The following is a 23,209-nucleotide window of genomic DNA, read 5'->3' as shown; positions in this document are numbered from 1 at the left end:
ACAATGGGAAAAAAGTGATTTTGTGAAACAATCACCTTGGGGAACCATGCATTTTTGTCTCTATCCCACATGTATACACTTCCGTCATTGGGGTCAGTGTAGGTATGAGTATCTCCTTCAAATCCGTAAATACCACCAGGCATAGCAGCTTCAGGTCCTGTTCTTTCTGTCGTATTTTTGACTGGTTCATCGCCAACCGTTTCAGAATTCACATCATCCTCAGGCCTGGATGCTCTGCAATTTTGTGTGGATGCACATAACTTAAATTAATTTTGAGTACTTCTCAACCATGCATTACCAATTGTGTACGATTTTTTTAGAGTAGTTTGATGTACAAAGTTTAACAATTTATCAAAACATCTTCGGTTGGGAACTTATTCATTTCAATTCATCTTCAAAACTTTTTAGGTGATAACAGCTTTGGTTTAAGTCATTTAGCATTGAAATAACTACCTTCATAGCATTAAGATCTAAAAAGCACTACTTACTCATAAATTTCTCCTTCAGATTTTACAGGCTCATTTGAATTATCTGACATCTGCTTATTCTGTGAATTATTTTCGTCCGGTTTAGCCACCCAAGCATTTTGCTCCGTGTTCCAAATCAGTTTCCGTCCAGTTCCAGGTTCCGTATAAATACAAAGAGAACCTTCGTACGACAAGTGCTTTTCATAATCTGTTGCTGTTGTATCTGCACTTTGTTTTGGAACAGCACTTTCGTTGCTTTTCGGTTCTTTTTCTGGCTTTTCAATAACGCCTTTGTCGTCACTTACTTCTTTATCCGGTGATTTCGGCGCAACTTTCTGCGGTTCAGTTATCAGAGGCGTTTTTATATTTATCGTTATCTTCTGTTCAGCTTTCTTGGGCCTGTACTGATTAACCAAAGGAGATCTGACCGGCAGGGGTCGACGCGGTTCAATGTTTTTAATTACTGCAGATTTTGGCGCCGCTGTTTTTGTTGGAGCTGTTTCGGTCTCGGAATCATCATCATCTGTGTCAAATTCTTCTATCTGCTCGTCCTCAGCAGCAAACCGAACTGTGTCACTCATTGTAGATTGGTGGCCACTTGTTATTTGAGGGCCTGTAAAAATTTTTAGATAAATATCATCAATGCGAATTCAATTAGGATGTTTGCAAGAAAATCGACAATATTTCTAGATACCTTGCTTACCAACAACGTTTTATATTTGACTATTTCCAAAGGCATAAAAGTATAAGTTCAACCTAGCGAGAAGTTTTCTTATTTGGCAGCGATCTGAGAGATCAGCACCGGGCATTAAATTTCTATGAATTCAAATGGGTTTAAGGTTATGTTAGTCATTTTTTAAATTCGTATAATTTCTGACGATCCCAACGCACTTTTAGAGTAAAAGTATTACACCAGGTAACAGTAAGGCTGCTAAAATCATTGAAGGATCAATAGTCCCAGAAATTATTGCTAGTTCACTGAATTTGTTAGTAAATAAACCCGCAACAGAGGTTAGGTTGAGACAGATGAAGTTAGGTTAATATCGGTATTCCTCACATACCACATTGACGGAAGCTTGCCAGCGTGTGACAGTCAGTTTGAGAATTGATAAATCAATTTCAATAAAGGAAAATAGAATAATTAAAAAGACTCGCGACGTCAGTCGGCCGATAGCGTAAACGACGGACGAAAACGACGGCGACTGTGGCGTACTCTGGTTAACGTCATTGGTACTGTTTTGAAATTTGTTAATTGATTTCCTGTTGCTAGGCAACGCGGTGTTGGTGTTGCCACAAATGTCAGTCGGGTTGCGCGACACAAGGCACAAACATGGGTCTGCCGGATATAGACAACATACCGGGTAAGCGATCGTACTTTTTCCATATTTTACACGATATTTACCTTGCTTTATGGTATCCATTGTATTCCTATTAATATTAGAACTTTTACGCTGACAGTTTTTCGTATTTTTACAAAGAAAAAGTATTCTTTCTTTTATCAAACGTGTCTCGCGGTTGTAATTGCCGGTTGGCGGAATAATTTCATCGTGAATAAGTTATGAGCAAGTAACTAGATCAAAGTCGTGGTCTTAGACGCAACACCAATGCCATAGGTATAAAATGACTCGTTCCTACCCTCATTACTGGGAAAACTAAGTTCGAAGCAATTAATTGATATTCTCTTTTCATTATAAATCTGTTTCACGTTCGAATAACGGAAATGTAAAGTATTCGCTATAGACAATCAGATTCAAACTTGCTGAAAGACTTTTACCGTTCATCCAAAGTGATCATCTAGATCGTAATTTGTTCGACGTATTTTTCTTTCTTCTGGTCCAAAAAAAAAAACATTTTTATACTTGCGGTTAGGAAAAATTCTAAATCGAAATATTCCGACAATTAACAGTATAAGCAAATTCACATCAAGATAGAAGATTGCTGAAAAAATTATTCCCAATTCTCATTTCGATCCACGGAATTCAATAGTTGAAAGGATTGAATACAACGATGCGAATTTGTACAGAAATTGGAACAGTATAACGTTGAAAAAATTCACTGTGCATTATTGTTCCATCAAATATTTCAGTAATCTTATCGTCGAAATCTGCGAAGTTGCGAACATTTGATAGAAAAAAGTTTCGCGGACTTATACGTTCGTTTATAGGTACATTTATTGAAGAGACGTAATTCCACTCCTAAAACTTGTAAAACTAGCAAGCTCCCTTCACCCTCTGACATTTATTTAAAAAATATGGGGCCTAAGAAATACATATATATTCCGAATATAAGTTTGTTTTTTTGTTATAATGACGTCTATTGTCACATACGTGTCGTACGTACACCAACTACAGGACAGATAAAGCGGTTGGTTAATTCGTCTCGATACCGCGAAAAGTTGGCAATACTTCGTTCAAGTGGTAAATCAATGTAATCGTAGTTTCTAATCTGTTGACATTTCGACCGCCATCAACGCGGCGATAAAAAGTTAAGGAAAATCACAATTTGCGTGTAACGTATCATTACGTTTTTATTACTTGTATTACAGTATTATCAATTATACCTCAATCTTTTCAGGATTGGTACATTGGCTGCAGGGTACTGGGTCTTTTTCTCTCGCCAAATCCAAAAGTTTGAATTTAAAAAAAAATTATTTTACACATCACCATCGTCTGATGTGCGGATATGATCGTTGATGCATCCTGTTCACCTCTGTTTCGTTCCCGAATTTCATTTTCCTTTTCTCCCCGCGATTTCACAATTCGTTACAACAATCAAGCGAATACAGGGTGGCAACGAATTTTCCCTAACTTTTGCCGGAAAAAATTTAGAATTCCTTTGACCTTTTTCCACGGAACTTGCGTAATGTTGCATGGCTTTTACGACCAGAAACACCAGAAGTTAGAGGGGCATGGGAGGAAACGGTTGAAATTGCACAATACCATTTCCGAAAGCGAGATTAGCTAAATTTAAGAAGCATGGTTGAAGTTTGAAAACAATTTATAAAAAAAATACGTTTTTTCGTGAAAACCATTATAATTCCCTGGCTCTTCCCTGACTATTCCCGTTTTTCCAGCGTGTCGCCACCCTGGAATGCGAAGTCTGACGAATTTAAAACTATGCCAATCCACTATTCACAACTATTCAAACGGCACCATTCCATTCAATTTAAACTTGTTCAGATTAAGCGGTGTGGTAGCGCGTAGCGAGAAGCACACACGATTTGTTTACCCGAGAGCACCAAGGTAGACAATTATTCGAATTCCGTAGATAACGTTCGAAGCTGATATTGCACATAATGTGTGGTTTTAACGTGCCAGCAAATACCCGAATGACGTGACTCCCGCTTGAAATTCATAAAGAGTAAATTACAAGCTCTCAAAGTCGGCCATCAAGTCGACGATGATGGAGTAATAAAAGTTCTCTTCATCATTGCACCTAAGACCCAACGTTACCGCTAATTGCAAGCTCAACTAGAGAATCGTTAAGGAAAGATCTTCTGTTTCAGATACCGGGGCGGTATTCACTATCGGACGCAGCAGATTTGCCGATAACTTCGCTTCGCATTTTTTCATCCGACAGGACCCGGTGGTATCCATCGTTTGCGGGGACGAGCACTCGGCCGTCATATGCCGTGAGTGCCATCACTGCTATAATGATTAGACTTGAAATTTTTTCAGGCATGCAATTTACTCCGGTACCTCTGCACCTACATATGCCGAAAACGGCAATAAATCCTTCCAGCCTTCCATATCGTGTTATCGGAATTTGATGACGAGCGTCACGGTGCGATAATTTGTAAAGATAGCATATCCGAAAAAGGCGAATGGCTATGCAATGTTCACTTAAAAATTTCTCTTAGCAAGAGTTGTAAACCACGTTTGCTTGTAACTTTTCCTGTACCCTCGACATCATCTTTGAAACTCCAATTGAGCGGAAGTTATTAATTCTCGTAATTTTTGCCAAATAATTAGTATTCCTTTTTAGGCCACTGTGGTATACAGCTAATACAGGGCGTCCAGCGATTATAAGAATTCAAAATTCCTGTATATTCCCGGTTATTTTTTTCAAAACTCCCGTATATTCTTATAAAATGATTTCTACGGCGTTTGTGCGTCATCATGATATAATCAACATTGAACACCGTCGTATTCGACGATGTGTAGAATTGATGAATTCGGGTGTCGTCAAAAATTTAGAAAAATCAGTCAATAAAGAGAAAACAATATCGTATTTTCAAGTACGCGAAAGTGTATTTCATAGAATTTCAAAATGTAGAAAGCCGAAGTACAGAAAAGTCAAAACAAAAGGTAAGGTATAGAAAATCAGAATATAGAACAGTCACAATTCCGTTATATTCTTATTCGTTGTTACAATTTTATATCACAGCTCCATTTGACTTTTCTATGCTTCCACTTTCTGTGTATTTTAAAAATTCTATGAAATCGATTTTCACGTTCTTGAAAATTCGACATTGTGTCAATTTATTTTTTTAAATTCGTTTCTCAGTGGGTGTCTGTAAAAATGGCAATTTCAGCGCCAATTCCCAGTTTTCCAGGAATTCCCTCTGAATACTATAAGCATCTGCAAAACCTTCACCATATCGTTACTGGGATGTGTCAATCTCTCCAAAGTGCAGCGATGTTCAAAACTGCAGAAAGTACCTACAAGTTCACAACAGACACACTAAATTTCTGCGCACAGGTAGCTTTTCAATAATTTTCACTTCGCAATTACCGTCCTCGTAATATGGCTTCGCGTCGTGGTCAAGTAACAGTGTAGAATCAGTAAATTTAACACGTATGTACATATACCCGTATTTCTCACCTGATGGTAGCGCCTGCTGCCCGGATAAAAGAACTGTGCGATTAGATTTAGACGTAATGGTGCCACACGTACATACGTGTACCCATACGTATATAAGTATACGAGGAACCGACATATGCGACAGGTGATGCGTAGTATCGATTAAGGTTCTGGCAAGCTAAATGATTTACGTAAAAATCGATATACGTGAACGAATATCAAGCAGCTGTTCAATCAAACGGCCACGTGTTCACATTTTCACTTTACATGGGTATTATCACTGAACTTTCCCCAAGCGTCAATATTCCTGCGAATCCTGATTTAAAAAAAAAAAAAAAAACAAATATATATTCGCTCGCAGAGACGAATGTCTTTACAAAATAGTTTCCCAAGTTTTGCAAACGCGAAATAACCGATACCTCTTGTGCATGCAAGACTACAGTTACCCAAAATTCTGAGGCAATACCTTTAAAACATACCATCGCGTTGCAGATAGGATTAATTTGCAACTTAACGCGAATGGTGTACGTGTATTATACTTTATACATGTATATTGCAGAACCCTGCGATAAGAGAATTAGCATATGACTTGTTCTATTCACCGGGATTGATCTATGAGTTTCGCATGCGTTGGCTGAAACTTATTGTTAGATCAACAGGCCGATAAAAAAAAACCTTCGATGAACCGCGGTATACTATAGCCGAGGAACGGTCACGTAACGACGACATCGCAGTCGCAATACCGAGCAATCTATACCTAACGGAACAACCGTGTCCTCGTGTCGCGAATGACTGGACGACGCGAACGAAAAGTTGAATATGGCATAACATTCTTATTGTTACGAGTATGGGTATGCATGTATGTACACACATACATGCCCAGCTATTTTACTCTGTGAGTTCAAAGACCACCGAAAAACAGTAGAACCTCATCGGGATTAAAAAGTTTCATGTTTGAAGAAAAATTCGGGGTCGCACGTAGTGGCGAGAAAATACACAACGGCATTAGAGGTGGTATACTATATGAGCCAAAAATAACCGCAGGGGTTCTGAGGACGCGATAGAATTGGTAAGGATATATTAGCATATACACGGCTTCGGCGAAGTTTTATATATAGAACGCGGCTTGGATTCTTATCTCTTCACGCAATCTCGACGTTGCAAAAGGTCCTGTACCGACCCCGTCCTCACCTGACCTTCCTTCGCGTTCATTAGAATGTACGGTTCTTGTCAGGACAAAGAGCAAAAGTCACAGGACCCGAGGTGCGAGTGTAAAGTTCAGGATCGAAGCTAACCCGATTTGCAATTTCTGATGCTAGGTCCGACGCGTAGCAGCGCAAACCATTATTCCTGCACATTGTTCTGTCCACACTATATTCTGCACACAATATACACACGCACACCGAATTCCCACTGTCCAGTTATGCCTGGGAATCAATAATGCAAATATTGTACGCCTGTTAACGTTGCAAACGCTCATGTGAGGTGCAGCGAAGCTTTCGAGTAGAAGGGCAGCATTTTAGATGAAGAAGATGCAGGCGAATAACGGTTATGGAAGGAAAAGCTCCGTATCGCAGGTGTTACCAAAAAACCATCTTTTGCTAGTCGATAAACTGAAGTTTAATTTTCACACAAAAAAAAAGGAGAATAACTCGGCTTTTAGGTCTTGAATTTAGTCGAAAATTATCAACAATGTCTTTCGACTCTGTTCGTTCGAAGTGATTTTTTTTATTTTGCAATCGCGCTGACGCACGCGGTGAAAGAAACTAACGCCAATTACCAGGTTCAAGTGATTACTCATCGTGACTTAAAAAACTGTATAAAAGTATTCAACGCGCCACCATTACACATACCATTCGTAGCTATAGCGAAAGCTACCTTGAGTCAAATTAACATAAGTCGATTAGAAAAGCACCGCTTGCCCTTCTAAATCTGCTAACAACTTATGCCCAAGTAACGTTGGCTGCCCACTCGTAAATTCAGGAAGAAAAAAGAAAAAGCGCTTATTACCCTCACTCGTTTCCTTGTATGCGCGTTCAAGTAAAGGCTACAGATACACGCTATCGGATGCGAGGCCGCTGCGAAAAACGTTATCTTTGAAGTAAACATTTTCACTCCTCGTAGTTACTACCTCAATGGTTTTCTTTTCTTCAACATTTCTCGGTGAACGATATGTTAGCTAAAAACTCAATAGCATAAAATATTGAACATAATTTTCTACCATTGCTTTTTCAGAAAGCGGCAGACTTTTCGTCTTCGGGAGCAATGACTGGGGGCAGTTGGGCCTCGGGCACAAGAACCACGTTAGCAAACCGTCTTGCGTAAAGAGTGAGTAGCGTGAGAACCGTTTTGTAGATACAAAAAAAAGTCATCGTCTTTCGTGTATTTTACTTTTTTTAAATCATTGACCCCTTTCAGTCCTGAAACCAGAAAAGGTGACTAACGTTGCGTGCGGAAGAGCTCACACTCTGATATGTACTGGTAAGCGTTCGATTTCTTTATCAATTCCGATCTAAGCACTATTTGACAAGATCGTAAGGTCATCAACCTCTTATATTGAACGATACACTTCACCCGATTACCAAGAGACAGATATATACGCCTATCGATCCTCTCGTACCCGAAAACTCATTAGAAACGAAAGAGTCCTTTGAATACGTGCAACCCGTCTACCCGAGACTGATCGGACGTCTGGTTTCAAGCAGGTAAAAGTCCCCGAGGTCCGACTTGAGAGTTTCTCGAATATCAAACGCACACCAAATCGCAAAGTATAATAACAAATATATCACAAAGATAAAGGAAGTGAAGTATATTGCATATGGCATATTGTCCAGGTGGTCAAAAGATCTTTGCATGCGGAAGCGACCAGGAAGGTCAATTAGGTCGCGGAGGATTGGCTGCTGGAGACAGTTCGACTACTCCTGTTCTGATTTACGATTGCGGATCGGCTGGACCAAGCATATCGCAGGTCGCCGCTGGGTCTCATCATTCTATGGCACTTCTCAGTGACGGGGGAGTCATCGCCTGGGGCAGTAATCTTGAGGGACAGTTAGGGCTGGCCGGTACTTCCGGTTTAGTCAACAAGCCGACGAAGGTTCCGATTCCAGAAATCATAAAAGCGATCAGCACCGGATACTATCACACGGCGTTTTTGACCGGTACATATACTAGAAGAATCAATAACTTATAGTGTTAGCACTTGTCAGTTTGACGAGTAATAAGAAATACTTTTGATCCTATGGAAAAAAAAAACAGGTTTAGTCAATAAAATGTATTCGCTCATCTCCAAGAAAGTTACTTCTATGGTCATTGACCAGCGAATATTTTTTCGGATTTTTTAATCTCTTTCTCACTTTCCTTTCACCAATCAAGTTTAATTATTTTTTAAGAAAGCGGCCTCATATACGTCTGTGGCGAGGCTGAAAGTGGCAAGCTAGGAATCGTTGTCAACTTCTCTACCCAAGCCGCTCCGAAACAGTTGCAGCTTCCGGGTCCAGCTGCGAAGATCGTTTGTGGAGGACACCACAGTCTCGTTCTAACCGGTAAACGATAAATTGCTATCAATATATTTAGTTCAGAGTTGAGCTGCTTCGAAGTTGTCTGCAAAGGATTTGAAAGAATCGAAATTGCCGTGCTTCATGCAGCTACTCTGAAATCGAAGATACAGAAAACAGCGACGTAACGTTAAATTTTTCACGTTCAGAAACCGGCGAACTCTACTGCTTCGGAAGCAACGTCAGCGGGCAATTAGGGATGGGTGTTGACGTAACAGAAGTACAAACGCCGAAGCTTCTTCCGCGTGGCGTTTCCGAGGGAGAAGTTATCACCGAAATCGCAGCCGGAGAAAGTCACACGGCTTTAGTTACGGGTAGGTAATAAATATTGCGTGTACCGATAATGACGGAAAAATGCTTCCTGCATTTTTATCATCGATCAAGAAACAGGATTTTAGTTGGACTGGGGGTACAAATTTAAAAGGCTAGCATTACGCGCTACAAGATTTAAAGTTATGAAACCCAAATTAAATTTGATAAAAGACGGAAGAAGAAAAAATTTCACGACGCGTTTGACTTATTTTTATTCCGGTTTGAGTATTCGGCAATTAAAACAATGACCCTTAACCATCATTATCTACGTTGTGGCTTTTTCGTTTATAATATTGTGTCGAATTGCTTAACCGGAGATTTTTTATAGGCAAGAATTGAACTTGTACGAAGTATAACTCAATTTTGGGTATCATAAAAATCAGAGTTAGAGTCCAAACTTAGTCGCATTCAATTAAACCTAAATAAAAAATTTCAAATTGGATATGTGCTACCTGGGTAGTCGACGGAAAGAATGTTGGCATATTCAAGAAAAAACGAAGTTACGTTTAAGAACGAAATATTGAGTGCCGTAGACTCACGGTTTTTTTTCTTTAAACAAAATACATGATTTTTACAGAATCTGGCAAGCTGTTTATGTGCGGCGATGGAAGACACGGGAAACTCGGTCTTGAAGAAAATGAAAACAACGTCCACGAAATAACGTATGGGGCTAAATATGAAGAACTCATGATAACCGATGTATGACCAATTACATATGTTACTGCAATATTTGTTGTGAAATTTCGACCGCCATTGACAAATTTGTAAATTGTTTCATAGGTCTCATGCGGCGGTTGTCACACAATTCTCATCGGCAAAAGACGCGAAGAAGTTGAGGAAGAGCCTGCCAGTGTGGAACCGGTAAATTCCGATACATCAAAAAAAATTTAGTATGTTTAATCATTGTCGCGGAGTATAAAGTCCAAGTCTCGGATTTCAGGAACACGTCGCGAGGAAGAATTCTCTGCCACCGTTGAAGATCGCGGCGCTTGGTCGAATTGCAGGTGACATATTGCCAGACAAGAACGATCTCGACAACGCGATAAAATCTGTTGAAAATAGCATTACAGAGACGAAGGATAAGGTGAAGGACACTTTGACGAATGCGAAGACGGAACTACAGAGCAACGTCGAAAGCGTGGTGAAAAATGTTACCGATACCGTCAAGAAAGACGTCGAGGTGGTGAAAAAAACCGCCGAGGGTATGATGGGCAGTGTTACAGACGCGATGAACAATATTAAGAAACCGGAATTCCCTAAAAAGCTCGCCGACTATATAGAGGAAGAGAATAAGACTGAAGAATTGCTGAACGAACTAGCCAACGAAACTGACGAAACAACGAACAACAATCAGACGAACAAAGACGATTCTGGAAGAGTAGACAACGCCGAGCAATCGGTGGAAAGGATGCAATCAGCGACCGCTAGTTTGAGATCTACCATTTCAGCGAGAAGTAATCGATCGACTGATAGGCAAATTAAATCACCCGTTAGCTCTGCCTTGGCAATGGAAAAGCCAGCATCTCCCATGGACGAACATCAAATCCCTCCTCCTAAGCCACCTAGACAAAAATCTGGTCTGTCGGATGAAGCGGTGAAAGAAGGGAAGAGTGCATCGCTTTCGAACAAATCCGCAAAAAGCGCCGGTAACGTGTCGATGAATGGAACTGGGGATTCTAAAAGTCCTTTTCAAGAAAACAATCAAATTCATGAGCTTGAGGAAACGATTAAGAAATCGGATACGCGGCGAAGTTCTAAAACAGCTCGATCAATAAATGGAGAAGAACAACCGGTTTCAGACAGTGATCGACAAACGGAAGAAAAAGAGAACAATATACACGAAGAAGAACTTGAAAAGGAACAGGAAAAAGGAGAGACGGCAACGGCGCAGGACGATGCTGATGTAATAGAACCTCCGCCGCAAAAAACAGGTAGGTGAATTTCTATTAGGTAAAACAATTTTTTCCCCGATACAATACCAATAAAAACAGAAACGTTTCGTGTTATAGGAAAAATTGCGAAACTATTCAAAGGGAAAAAACAGGAATTGCAAAATGGCGTTAATGGAGGCAGTGCATCTAATTCAAAAGTGAAAGTAAGCATCGTGGACAACTCTGTACTTTTGTTTATACGACGTATTTTCGGAGCGTTCTATGTACTTTCTACCTTTCGTAATTGATTATTTTGTTTCCAGTCAAAGACGTGTACCGTGCTGTAACTGAGACGACTTGGACGTGAAGTTATATTTTATTATATTTTTTTATGAATTATACAAGATCCGGGCTCGGGACCAAGTTGTGAACGAAATCAAAATTATACAGGAAAGTGATGACCATCATTTTATATACAAGCAATGTCACTTTATATTGCTCTAATATCAAAATATTATAGATGTGTAAAACGTTAACTTATTTAAGGCTGTTCTTAGTATAATTTAATCTTGTAATAAATAATATAATATACAATAAATGAAAATAAATCACACGAGATAATATTAAAAAGAATTGCAAAGTGAATCTAACATTTTATACAAATTTCAACAGTCTGTGTATTAGTCATTGCAGTTACAACACGTCCACTGAAACGCTACCTCTGCATGCAATACTGCGCCAACTTAAACAATGTCTGAGCATCAATTAGTTTACTATTAGCGACATAAAGTTCCTAAAAGGAGATTCAAAACTCTTAGGCAACAAGGTGACTAGATCTAGTAACCAAGTTTCCACAATTTTTACAAAAGTAGTTGTATGCGAGATGTCCAACTGAAATTTATTAACACTGAATCGTATGAAGTATCCGTCTTTTTTACCTCAACTCAAAACATCTCAACCCATTGGTAGACTGGTCCAATTACTGAACATACAAACAGTCCAACCCACAAAAAACAAATCTGAGAAAAATTTTATGCAATACCCCTAGAGTCCATCTATCTCAATAAATCTTAAAGCTTCGGTGGTTTAATAGCCATGAAATAAGTATTCTGAGAATTGCTTCATTTGATACAAATTTACATTTATATACTACATCCTAGGAAACAATTATAATACTTGAATAAATTATAATACATATCAACTATGAATTCGTCCAACATCCAGCTGACGGACTATCTTAAATTTAATAGTTTTCAATAAAGCTTTTCACGACGTTATTCAAATTAACAAATACCGTATTACCCTGAGTATAAGTCAATTCTGAACATAATTCGCCTCCCATTTTTTCGACTTCTTTCCAGGAATATTTTATAGGAATCGAATATAAGTCGCATTTTATGACATGTTATCATCACAGAAGCAGGAATATTTTTTTTTAATATTGCCTTTTTATACATATTTATGAATACTTAAGTTAAAAATAAGTTTTTTCCAGCGATAAATAAAATTTCCAAACATGTCCCGAGTGTAAGTCAATCCCGCGTATAACTTAAGCACGAATTTTTACGGAAATATCGGCGACAAAAAACCTCGACTTATACTTGGACTAATACGGTGTTACACTGAGAGGATTCGGTGAAGTAGACGTTTCATAAGAATAATAGGGTCACTGGGTCACCCTACAACACTTGGCGCAGGGCATGAAACCCTCACGAAAAACTTTGTTTTCAACTTCACCAAATGACCACAACGTATATTGAAAGAGTCCAGTTTTGGATCGGGATGTCACAATTAAAACATGTATCGCACCAACAGAAAGTATGTTTCTTGAAGAAAAACCATACTAACTTGATACTACCACTCTTCTTCAGCTTGACGAATAGACCCTTCAGATTGATCATCCAGTCCATTTGCTTCGTTTAAAATTTTACAGAGTAAATTGAACAGTTCCTTTTTAAACGACTCAATAGCCCTGACGTTCTCGTCACAATTAGCCAAACCTTGGTTTTCGATTAAGTAACGCACTACATTCTGCAAAGAACTCCTCAGATTCAGTAACAAGTCTGCAGTTCTGTAAAGATAATGGTTACAATATAAATAAAGTGAAAAATGGACAAAGATTAGTTGAGGTGGAGGAATAATTAAAAACGCATTCTTACTCTTCGCTGCAAATGAGCCGGACGTTTTTCTTATCTTGGAATGTCAGTAAGACATCGGTAGTTTCGACTTTGTTTTTCCGATACTGTAAAATTTTGATGTTGGAATAAATTAATGAATAAAAATTACTTCGCTTCATGAAGATGGATAGCAGAACTTGAAATCTTGAATGTACCATATACCTATAGTTATGGTATATGGTCACAGATAGTACTATAAACAAATTGGATGTCAAGTACTCAAATGTTGAAGAAATTGTATAACTTAAACCTTCAATTCATCTACACTTAGTTCCATTCCGTTAACTACAAAACGAAATTTAAGTTCGAAACAAAACTTACATTATGTGCCTCAATATTTCCTTCAGTGAACAATAAGACGGTGAGTGGTGAAATAATACTACTTTCCCGAATAAGAGTAGTTCTTCTTTCACTGCTGTGAACATGCCGTTGGTAGGTGAGGTAAGGACTTGGCCATTTTTCTCTGTTATAATTGACGCTATCAGGTGTTAAAGTTGCTCTCCGTCCATCTCTGTAAACATATGGATTACGGTATTAAAAAGCCTAAACACACAATTTATATCCGACACACCATAATTTGAATACCTATATAAATGGAATAGAAATCATAGCTAAATACTCCATCAAGTGGAATAGATTATTCTTACAGAGATCTAATGCACCTAATTAAATTCACTGAGCTACGTTAGTATAATCAATAAGAATCAACGAGTACTTACTGCATCAGCATAACATTCTTAACCTTCTTGAATCTACCATTTTTAAATTCTCCATCTCTTCTCTGGAGCACCCTTCCTAATCCAGCAAGGAGGACACCACGTACCAATTCGTCATTTGTTGAATTTGTGTTTAGATGTGAACCTAAGTCTTTCCAATTTTCGTACGTGCCAATCATACGGCACTGAGCAAGATGCTGACCGAACAAATCTTTCAGGTCTACAATGCAAGCAGAAATAAGATAAAATGAATGGACTGAAAAACACGTATTTGCTAAGAGAAATTTGAAACGGTTCGTATACTTTGATTGTAAAAATACCGCATATCAAGGAAAAGCGAAATAAATTTTGCAGGATATAATTCGTTTTATTCAACCCGAAGTAACAAAGTATAAAATAAATTACTTAATTCCAAATACCAACCTTTCAAGAGCATCATCCTGCCAAACTGAAGCTGCGCTTTTTTGCAAAATTGATAAGCTTCGTTTTGGCTTTGATTGGCATACACATTCCATTGCTCGAATAGCCAAGCCAAGGCAAGATGATCGCTCATAGGCTCAAATTCAGCCTTTATTTTTCTCATTGGTGATTTGTCATATAACCTATCCATGAATATTTCAACGTCTGAAGACAGTATCGACGTCAGTGTTACAATTGGGTTTACGCACCTGAAAAATGGTAAACCAGGTTAGAATGAGAATATACCAACATACATGCATGTATACATTAAAAGTGAGAGAATGAGCAGCGATGTCACTTTTACTTCTGGCGACCTGACATCGTTGCTCCAATCGTGTTAGCAGATCAAGAGGTAACCCACTTTCGGTGTCAGTGGGTTACTTTCACTCTTGCTTTCAACCCCAAACTCGACCTACCTCTCTCTCTCTCTGTGAAACACGTTTGGTAAAGATTTCACTTTCAATTTCATCTACCAGTACAATGAGCGTACAAATTTGAATATGTGAGAAAACAAAGCGAACTCCCGGACAACTCTAGCAGCATAAGCAGAAAAAAATTAATACATACTGAAAGATAGCAGAGTAAACCATAGCTTTGCTTAGTCTAGGGTCAACAGGGAATAGTGCAATTCTTTTTCCCAATGCCGTCAGGTCCTCGTTCTTATTTAACGCGCCAATTTCGATTAATTCGTTAACTGCATGCTGCACAGATGTTATTTTCGGTGGTTCAGGCATCTGAGAGAAAAATTCTGCTGCTTTTTCCGATGTGTACGTTTTGCAGTCCAAAACAGCTTTGTGGAGTTCAGCCCGCATAATTTCGGGTAATGGGAACTTGTCAAGCGATTCATATTTATCCTTAGTTATGAAATGGTAGCTCTCACCAGGCTGCACACGACCAGCTCTTCCTTTCCTGGATACACAAATGGTATAAAAAATGTACGAGTTTAGAAGAAAAACCAAATGAAATCTTTATCTGATCGAACATTATCGTTCAATCAGGAGTTTGTGAAATAAATTTACAATACATTTACGAGAAATATATTTAATCAATTACCTCTGATTTATATTTCCTTGTGATACCCATTGATTGTCAATACTACAACCACCTGTGTCATGATGAATCCGGACTTCCTTGTGTGCACAAGAATCCACAACATATACTACATCATCAATAGTTATACTAGTTTCAGCTATATTCGTTGCGAGAATTATTTTTCTGATTCCGTAAGGTGCTTTATTGAAAATCATTAACTGATCAGAATGAGGAAGCCGTGAGTGAACAGGCAGAATCAGGTGAGTGTTAGAGCTCAATCTCTCTTCTAAATATCGTTTTACTTTTAGTATTTCAGACCATCCTGGGAGAAAGCATAAGATAGCACCGTTGGGTTTGTTTTTTGAGATCCACTCAACTAATTTCCCTAGTTGTTCAGCGTTTACAGATGGGTTTGGTAGATTCATATCTTGATGCGTTATATCCCTAATGCCAAGACGCATTATATCCTCCAAGAAATGCATTTTCACTGGGTGCATAAAGCCAGGAACCATGATCGTATTGCAATCAAAGTACTTCTCAAATAAGCCAGCGTTTATCGTGGCAGACATGATGATCAGTTTCAGATTCGGATTTCTTTGCAATGCTCGGTTCAGCAATACAATCAATACGTCTGTATTCAAGTCCCGTTCATGCGCTTCATCCAAAATTACATGTGAACATCCAACCAAGTTAGGATTGTTCTGCAATCTTCGCAAAAGTATTCCAGTTGAACAGAACAGAATCCCGCCACTCGGCCCACTTGGCGGGATACTTTGCAATCTTACTTGGTAACCAATAGAGTCTCCCAAATTTTCGTTTCTCTCAGCGGCCACACGCTTGGCTAACGAAATTGCTGATATTCTACGTGGTTCTGTGATGACGATATTGCAGTTTGTTCCTTTTCCATGGTTTGTAAAATGGTCTAGGAGGAACTGTGGTACCTGGGTACTTTTCCCACAGCCTGGTTCACCTTTCACAACCAAAACACGCTGATCTTCAACTTGTTTTATGATGTCCTCTCTGTAATGCAAACAAAAATGATTAGCGTTACATATTTTTTCAAGCAGTTGGTATTTATAAATATTTGCTTCAGCACCAGAATAAAATTTTTTATGAACTATCTCCTAGTTTACCATACTAGTGAAATCAGGGATTTTTTCTCAACAGTTTTCTGACGTATCTTCAAATTTTCTAATTCAAAAATTGTTGTTGCATATGTATTTTTCATTGTACATAAAAACTGAATACATAACAATTCAGCCAAATCCTAGTTTTTTTAATTCAGTAAAGTGTCTTGTACACTGATGACACACGCTATTTAATATAAACATCGAGCACCAATTATGTTGGATATAGTACATCAGCAAATAATTTGAAATGCATCAATACTACGCTCTGATATAGGATTTTTAGTAAAATTGCCTAAGTAACTTGGAATTTTCCAAAAATTTCTAAGTTTTTAAATTTTTCCGGATTTCAATATTTGAGGGACGCCGATAAAACTACCTTCACGTATAAAATAAATATTGAAGATTACGGATTCGTAAAGGTTCGATTTTTATCAATGCACGTCAATAATTTGGCATAAATGTATAATCGATAATCAAATTGCGCAATAACTTAAACGTACCAAATTCATTGAACTGTCGCACATTACCGCATGTTGCTGCGACAGTATTAGCTAAAATTGAACCTATTGTCGGCATGTTCAGAATCTAAAACGGTTCGAAAATACGCACGCAAGGATTTCGGCGCGTCATGAATACGTCATTTGACATTCCTACGTATCGTCAAGCGGTGAAGATACGCGTCAAATCACGTCACGCTTCCCCCACTTGAATACCATACGACCGAAATAGAGTTCGCGCAGATATCGCCAATGCCGATAGATGCTCGTAAATACGTATAAATTTCGTTAGAATAAAGATGAAAACTTATTCTTCGCAAATTATGAGATAAAAAGAATGCGTATGACACTTGCGCATAACGCATCGTAATTTACAACGGAGGATCGATCTGCAAACGGTAAAAAATTTCAAATGATTTTTGCAATTCTTACTGCCGATTATGCACGACTAAGAAATCTAATTTAGATGGGCAAGTGAGTAAAATATTGTTTGAAGAAATCGCGTGAAAACGCAAGGTGATTGCATAATTCGCAGTTTAATTTCATGTCAAGGCTAATTCTTGAGCACGTTCATAGCGCAATCAGCGCAAATGTTTGAAAAATGAGGATTGGAGGCCACGTATCGCGAAAATCACGGTCAGCTCGTGGCTTGGAGGTCGCCGGGTATATTTTATCGTCACTTGACGGCCACCAGCACCGGCCAAGGCCGGTGAGAAGGCTTGAGCTTCCTCGTTTGCCAAGCGGTAGAACCGGCCAGGGTCACCGCAGTCTAAAAATGCGGGCAACCTGGTAGAAAACTCCGGTTGGCTGTACATTTGGTGGGTCAAGGTCATGATGACGATGTTCCCAATTTTGCAAACAAGTGTCGCTCCCTCACATTCGCGAATATATTCGCGATATGAAATGGCGATAAGCCAATTTGCAGGGAGGTTGTGAGCCCGCGCAAGGTCGCCCCCCATTGCCACATGCGCCTTCGTTTGCGAGGCAAGGCGAAGGACGTTCGGACCACGTGGTTCTGACATACATATTATACGTATAACATGCATACGTCATACACGCGCCACGTGCGCGCGCAACGTTCTTTTTTTTCTTTTTTAATCGTCGGTTTAAAAATGACTATGGCAAAGATCAGCGGCAAACGGGTAAAATTCATGAAAACTTTCAATGTTATACGCATGTTTCCACAATTTCCTTCCCATTCCTCGGTATTAAATCCTGTGAATGCAAAAAAGTTGGGAAATTCTTCTCATGATTGAACAACGGTAGAACACATTTTTTGCAATTGTATAGTTTCAGAGAAATGTTGTGCAAATTATGGAATTTATCAACTCGTACATCTCTGTTAATACAATTTTCTCTAGAATTTTTAATCCTATAGAACTATACTATTATTCTCGACATGAACTCTTACAAAAAAAATCGTGTGATATAAAAATTAGCCAGTTATACAGAGGACCTGTACAAAAATTACTGTTGCCTTAACATTTTTTAATATTTTTGTCTGAAATTTATTTCACGTATTCGTAAGATCGTATTGTACTATGTGTTCGAAGATAAACATATTCCGTTTTAAACTTTCGAATTTATGAATTTTTTTTAGAATATACCCATTTCCCAAGTCACTTGGGTGGCCAGATGCCTTCAGATCGGTAATTTTGAAGACTTTTTTCGTGTAAAAAACAAAAAAGTTGTCCCAGATTGGATAAAGAAAAAAAAAAAAAAAATATTTTGCTGTAATGATCCAAACACTCCGAAAAAGCTAGGTCTAATGCCAGAAAACTTGATTTCTGACACTTTTCCTGATTTCATATATTTCTCCCCAGAAATTAATAAAGAAAAATGTAATATTTGCATAAAATATTCTCTAACTCTCATCATATTTAATCTCACCGACTTAGCGTACAATGGATCCCCAATAAACTTTTGTTGGCATCGACGTGATTCATGCTTATTGTTTTGTTACAAACAAAGCAATTGACATAGCCATCATTTTAAAATATAAAAATAGTAAATCTCCAATAAAAGAGTGCAAGATTCAAAGCTTTTAGAGACTTTAAATTTGTGGGGTTTCAACAATTTTTTCTCTACTTTTCAAAATTCTTAGTCAATCTTAATCAGTTCACCTGTACTTCATGATGGGTAAATTGATGTGGCTGTCAGTTTGCCTTGCTTTGAGTCTCTGATACATTTCCATATCTCGTTTATCCAGAGTCGCTTTACTATGTTGGATTAATGGTGTTGCTCTAAGTGGATCAAGTAAGCGATCAGATGCTTGAATCATATTGGTTACTGTGGGTGAAATCGCTTCGCCTTCGTAAATATCTTCGTCACTGTCAATCATTTCAATTTGTGATGAGTTAATATTATTTGGTTCAGCTTCTGAATTCCTCAAAAGTGGTGCTATATCCTAGAGCAAAGGGAAATTTTGCTTAAAATGTATCCACTAATGAATAAATGTATATTTCTACAAATTATCATTGTAAATAAGTTTTAAGATTCGAATCACAAGCCTAGACATATTGAGTATGCGTACCTCACTGTAACGATCTAGAAGTTGATTTACACTCTCAATTAACTTTGGCCGAATTTCTATTCTGATTGGTGAATTCATAATATCGTTAATTTCATTAGGGCCATAAACCATTGGCACACCATTTTTCACATTTCCATTTGATACCAAATGTTGTAAGCACTTAAGACTTGCTGCGCTAGAAGCAGCTGCTTTTGTTTTAGCTATAGCCGTGAAACTCATTTCACTTGGCCACAATACATTGTAGGTAGCTTGCCAGATTCTTATTTTACCCTTGTTTGGCAATATAGATTCAAAATTTACTTTCACCATGTACTTTGGATCTTTGAATTCTGTGCTGACAATGGAATAAATTTTATTCATCGCATTTCGTGGATCTGGGTACAACTTTTCCAGTTCTGTAAATAATAAGCCAGTTGATTCACGTAGAGTTTACTGAGTTATTTGAAATGTGAAATTATTCAAATAAAAGTGCGTAATTCACTTGCTAACAACTTTTTAGTAATAGAAGCTACTGAAAGACATACTTTCCTGGCTGACGGTAACTTTTTTTGCAGTATCTGACATGCCCTTATTTTGATCTTCTTTGCTACAACCTGAATGTAAGGTTTGAGAATGTCTTTTCACATGCCTTCTTCTTACAGTTCTCTCCACAAAGGAATCCATTGCTTCTGCCAAGGAATCATTTTCCAATTTGTCATTTGGACGGAATTTATTATTTGATTCATCTTTCAACCAATTTACTGATTCAAAATGAAAATCATCATTGTGATCCTCATGCTGATGATTAAAATCTACATTGTCGTCTTTGGCAAGTGACCTTTGATTATGCATTTTTTTGTTCATTTCATCATCAAAAGAAACTCTGTTTAATGCACTGGTATGAAACGTGTTGATGCAGTTCAAAGCAGGACTTTTTGTCAATTTCTTAGACAATAACATTGCCCTTGAATCGTTTTCTCTCAAAAATTGTTCTGTCTTTGATGCCTTAAAATAAGGTATCTCATGTTTTTTGTATCGATCAATTGTTCTATTCACATATAGCACGGAAGGAGGTAATTTTAAGTTATCCTCCAAAGTGGTACGTATCGCTTGCAGTTTCACAGCCATGAGATGGCTCATCGTCTTGTGTAAGAAGGTACCCTGCTTGTCTATACCATTAGCTTTCAGAAGATTGGCCAACAATACATCAAGTATGTTCTGTTCGATTTCTTTACCGTGAGACCTGCAAGAAAGAATACTGAAATAAAAATTCAATCCAGGCTTTGTATTTATTCTTCGAATCATATTAATCATAAATATATATGTGAGTAAAGTTGATGGCAAGTTATTTCCAACATTTGGTGCTGACGATCAGTATTATTGCAAAAATGAAATAGCCTGAGAATGAGCTGGTTTTGTTTGCAAGAAAACATTGTAGTGTAGAATAAATGAGCATAAATTGTGTGCTAGTCACGAATATTACCTTTGTGCAGAAGTAAAAAAATCCTTCTGGTCGTACATTGTCTGCTGATGAGAGGAAGAACTTTGCATCGTTACCTCTTGTTTCGTGTTGTGATTTGGCTGACGGATGACTGAAACATTATAAAGATAAAATTTCGAACATATCAACGAGGACTTTATCCAATGAAAACTTTTGTTAAGCAAGAATTCACACTTTTGTAATTGCATCATGCTTATAGGTTATTTAAACTTCTCGGCATTAGGAACGTACCATTTTCCGCGCACGATTCGTGACACTGGGTCTTTTCGACATGCCGCGTAAACTTTGCACGCAGAGACGTTATGCAAGTGAATGATTTGTTGTATACATAAAAATTGTGAGACTTTTTCAACGAATCCTTTGCGATAGACAACATCGTCGCCGTCGTTTCGTAAATCAGCAGTGTAGTTCCCAATGTGCAACGCGTGCACAATGCGGAAGAAATAGCAGAAAACTACCGAGAACTAGCAAGACAGAAAGGTCTTACTCAGGTTTTTTGTACCCGGCAAGTATGGCCGCGCCAACACAAACTACGTTTTCTTCGGTACTAATTTCGATCGTCACAGAGGCCGTTGCTTCACGCGCAACGCAATCCGGTAAGCGGTCGGTAGGTAGAGCCGAAACGAACTGAATTTACCATCGCTCACCGCGTGTACACAGATCATACAGAGTCGAATAGTATGCCAATGGAATGACGAACGAGAACAGGCTGAAATTTTCATATAACCCCGTAGGGACGCCGTATACTTTTCAACTACGCAAATTCATTTGGGTCAAATTCAGCAATGTCAATATAACTCCAAAATATCGGCAAAAATAATATTATCTAAATAGATGCACAATAAATAGAAATATGTTGGATTTCCAAACTCTAAATTACTAAAAGTTTATGTGCACCTTGTTGACTTTAATTATAAAACGAAATTTATCAAAAAGAAAAATGTTTTTACGTGGAATTCACTCTGCCTAAACTAGTGAAATCCGAATGTATTACGATTTCACACGCGTTACACATTATCGAAGCATGATTTAAATAAAATTATCATTTGAAAAACTACATGTTAGTATTTGTCCAGTGAAAATAATTTCACTTGTACTCGTTTCCACACCACCGCGAGCGGTAGAGCATCTGGCGCGTTTTTTTTTACGTGGTATCCCCAGTAGGCCTACTCCACGGAGAATACTTGCAAGATCGATCTTACGTTCTTCCAAAAATTGCACATGACTTTTTTTCACATGTTATTATGATAACTTGTTTTTTCCAATAAATTTGTTCTCGCGTATATTCGCAGTTTGTTCGAAATATTTTAGTTCATATAACCCGCTGACTATTTATTATCGATGAAAGATAACTGTTCTAATTATGGATAAAAGATAGTTGTTTTGATTATGTATGAACGGTTGTACAACCAGACCTAAGCCTGAAAATTGAAACGTTGATTTTTCATTATAGTCAATAAAACTCAGTTACCTGGAACAGATGAAAATACAATCAGTGACATGTGTCGATACAGACAAAAATATAATTAGCTTAGATGAGTAAGAAATATAAGTAACGAACAAAGTGACAAATCAATTGAAACGGACAGAAGATTTGATTAGCTGCAACAGTCAAAAAGTTTGATTAGTTGAAAGAGATAAAAGGTTTGATAAGCTGAAATTGATAAAAGGTTTGATTAGCAGCTGAAACAGATAAAAGGTTTGATTAGCTAAAACGTCAAAAAGTTTGATGAGCTAAAAAGTTAAAACGTTTGATTAGCTGAAACAGACAAAAAGTTTGATTAGCTGATAAAGATAGTCTGATTACCTGAAACAGACATAAGGTTTGATTAGCAGCTGAAACAGATAAAAGGTTTGATTAGCTAAAACGTCAAAAAGTTTGATGAGCTAAAAAGGTAAAACGTTTGATTAGCTGAAACAGACAAAAAGTTTGATTAGCTGATAAAGATAGTCTGATTACCTAAAACAGACATAAGGTTTGATTAGCAGCTGAAACAGATAAAAGGTTTGATTAGCTAAAACGTCAAAAAGTTTGATGAGCTAAAAAGTTAAAACGTTTGATTAGCTGAAACAGACAAAAAGTTTGATTAGCTGATAAAGATAGTCTGATTACCTGAAACAGACATAAGGTTTGATTAGCAGCTGAAACAGATAAAAGGTTTGATTAGCTAAAACGTC

At 37.8% G+C, this 23,209-nt stretch overlaps 3 protein-coding genes across 8 annotated transcripts in view; 1 reads left to right on the top strand and 2 right to left on the bottom strand.

Moving 5' to 3' along the window:
• Positions 1-12,989, bottom strand: part of LOC107220136 (HIV Tat-specific factor 1 homolog) — a 48,496-nt gene extending 35,507 nt beyond the window's left edge. Inside the window, exons 1-3 of one of the 4 annotated variants that reach the window (XM_046729975.1) lie at positions 12,856-12,989; positions 489-1,080; positions 36-234 (exon numbers count right to left, since the gene is read on the bottom strand). In XM_046729975.1, coding sequence (XP_046585931.1) covers positions 36-234; positions 489-1,048 — 759 coding nt within the window. In that variant the 5' untranslated portion in view covers positions 1,049-1,080; positions 12,856-12,989. The other 3 variants (XM_046729973.1, XM_015658601.2, XM_046729974.1) reach the window with 3 other exon arrangements.
• Positions 1,775-12,579, top strand: LOC107220110 (X-linked retinitis pigmentosa GTPase regulator). Of its 3 annotated transcripts, none has more exons than XM_015658549.2 (12): positions 1,775-1,828; positions 3,973-4,098; positions 7,506-7,598; positions 7,689-7,751; positions 8,105-8,428; positions 8,660-8,812; positions 8,974-9,138; positions 9,714-9,835; positions 9,917-9,997; positions 10,077-11,067; positions 11,146-11,231; positions 11,331-12,579. In XM_015658549.2, the coding sequence occupies exons 1-12, from the start codon at positions 1,798-1,800 to the stop codon at positions 11,352-11,354; spliced, it is 2,259 nt and encodes a 752-aa protein (XP_015514035.2). In that variant the 5' UTR covers positions 1,775-1,797; the 3' UTR covers positions 11,355-12,579. The 3 variants fall into 3 exon arrangements, with proteins under 3 accessions (XP_015514035.2, XP_046585927.1, XP_046585928.1); XM_046729971.1 differs by having other exon boundaries at positions 11,128-11,231; XM_046729972.1 differs by lacking the exon at positions 7,689-7,751 and having other exon boundaries at positions 11,128-11,231.
• On the bottom strand, positions 12,113-21,497 carry LOC107220143 (ATP-dependent RNA helicase DHX30). The gene is made up of 12 exons (XM_015658609.2): positions 21,263-21,497; positions 21,014-21,122; positions 20,076-20,773; positions 19,552-19,946; positions 19,142-19,425; positions 15,413-16,411; positions 14,927-15,268; positions 14,324-14,568; positions 13,904-14,120; positions 13,506-13,695; positions 13,167-13,249; positions 12,113-13,078 (listed from the first exon to the last, which is right to left on the bottom strand). The coding sequence occupies exons 1-12, from the start codon at positions 21,405-21,407 to the stop codon at positions 12,862-12,864; spliced, it is 3,924 nt and encodes a 1,307-aa protein (XP_015514095.2). The 5' UTR covers positions 21,408-21,497; the 3' UTR covers positions 12,113-12,861.
• Between the last annotated feature and the right edge of the window lie 1,712 nt (positions 21,498-23,209).

Source organism: Neodiprion lecontei, chromosome 1 (assembly GCF_021901455.1).
Source record: "Neodiprion lecontei isolate iyNeoLeco1 chromosome 1, iyNeoLeco1.1, whole genome shotgun sequence".
Taxonomy (NCBI): domain Eukaryota; kingdom Metazoa; phylum Arthropoda; class Insecta; order Hymenoptera; family Diprionidae; genus Neodiprion; species Neodiprion lecontei.
This window is presented reverse-complemented; position numbering and strand designations above follow the sequence as displayed.

Coding starts and splice junctions, on each gene's coding strand:
- LOC107220110 (XM_046729971.1), top strand. CDS start 1,798: ATGGGTCTGCCGGATATAGACAACATACCGG. Junction 4,099..7,505: donor GCACTCGGCCGTCATATGCC/GTGAGTGCCATC, acceptor TTGCTTTTTCAG/AAAGCGGCAGACTTTTCGTC. Junction 9,139..9,713: donor TCACACGGCTTTAGTTACGG/GTAGGTAATAAA, acceptor TGATTTTTACAG/AATCTGGCAAGCTGTTTATG.
- LOC107220143 (XM_015658609.2), bottom strand. CDS start 21,407: ATGTTGTCTATCGCAAAGGATTCGTTGAAAAAGTCTCACAATTTTTAT. Junction 15,269..15,412: donor CAAGGAAATATAAATCAGAG/GTAATTGATTAA, acceptor TTGTGTATCCAG/GAAAGGAAGAGCTGGTCGTG. Junction 13,250..13,505: donor GAAATATTGAGGCACATAAT/GTAAGTTTTGTT, acceptor AAAATTTTACAG/TATCGGAAAAACAAAGTCGA.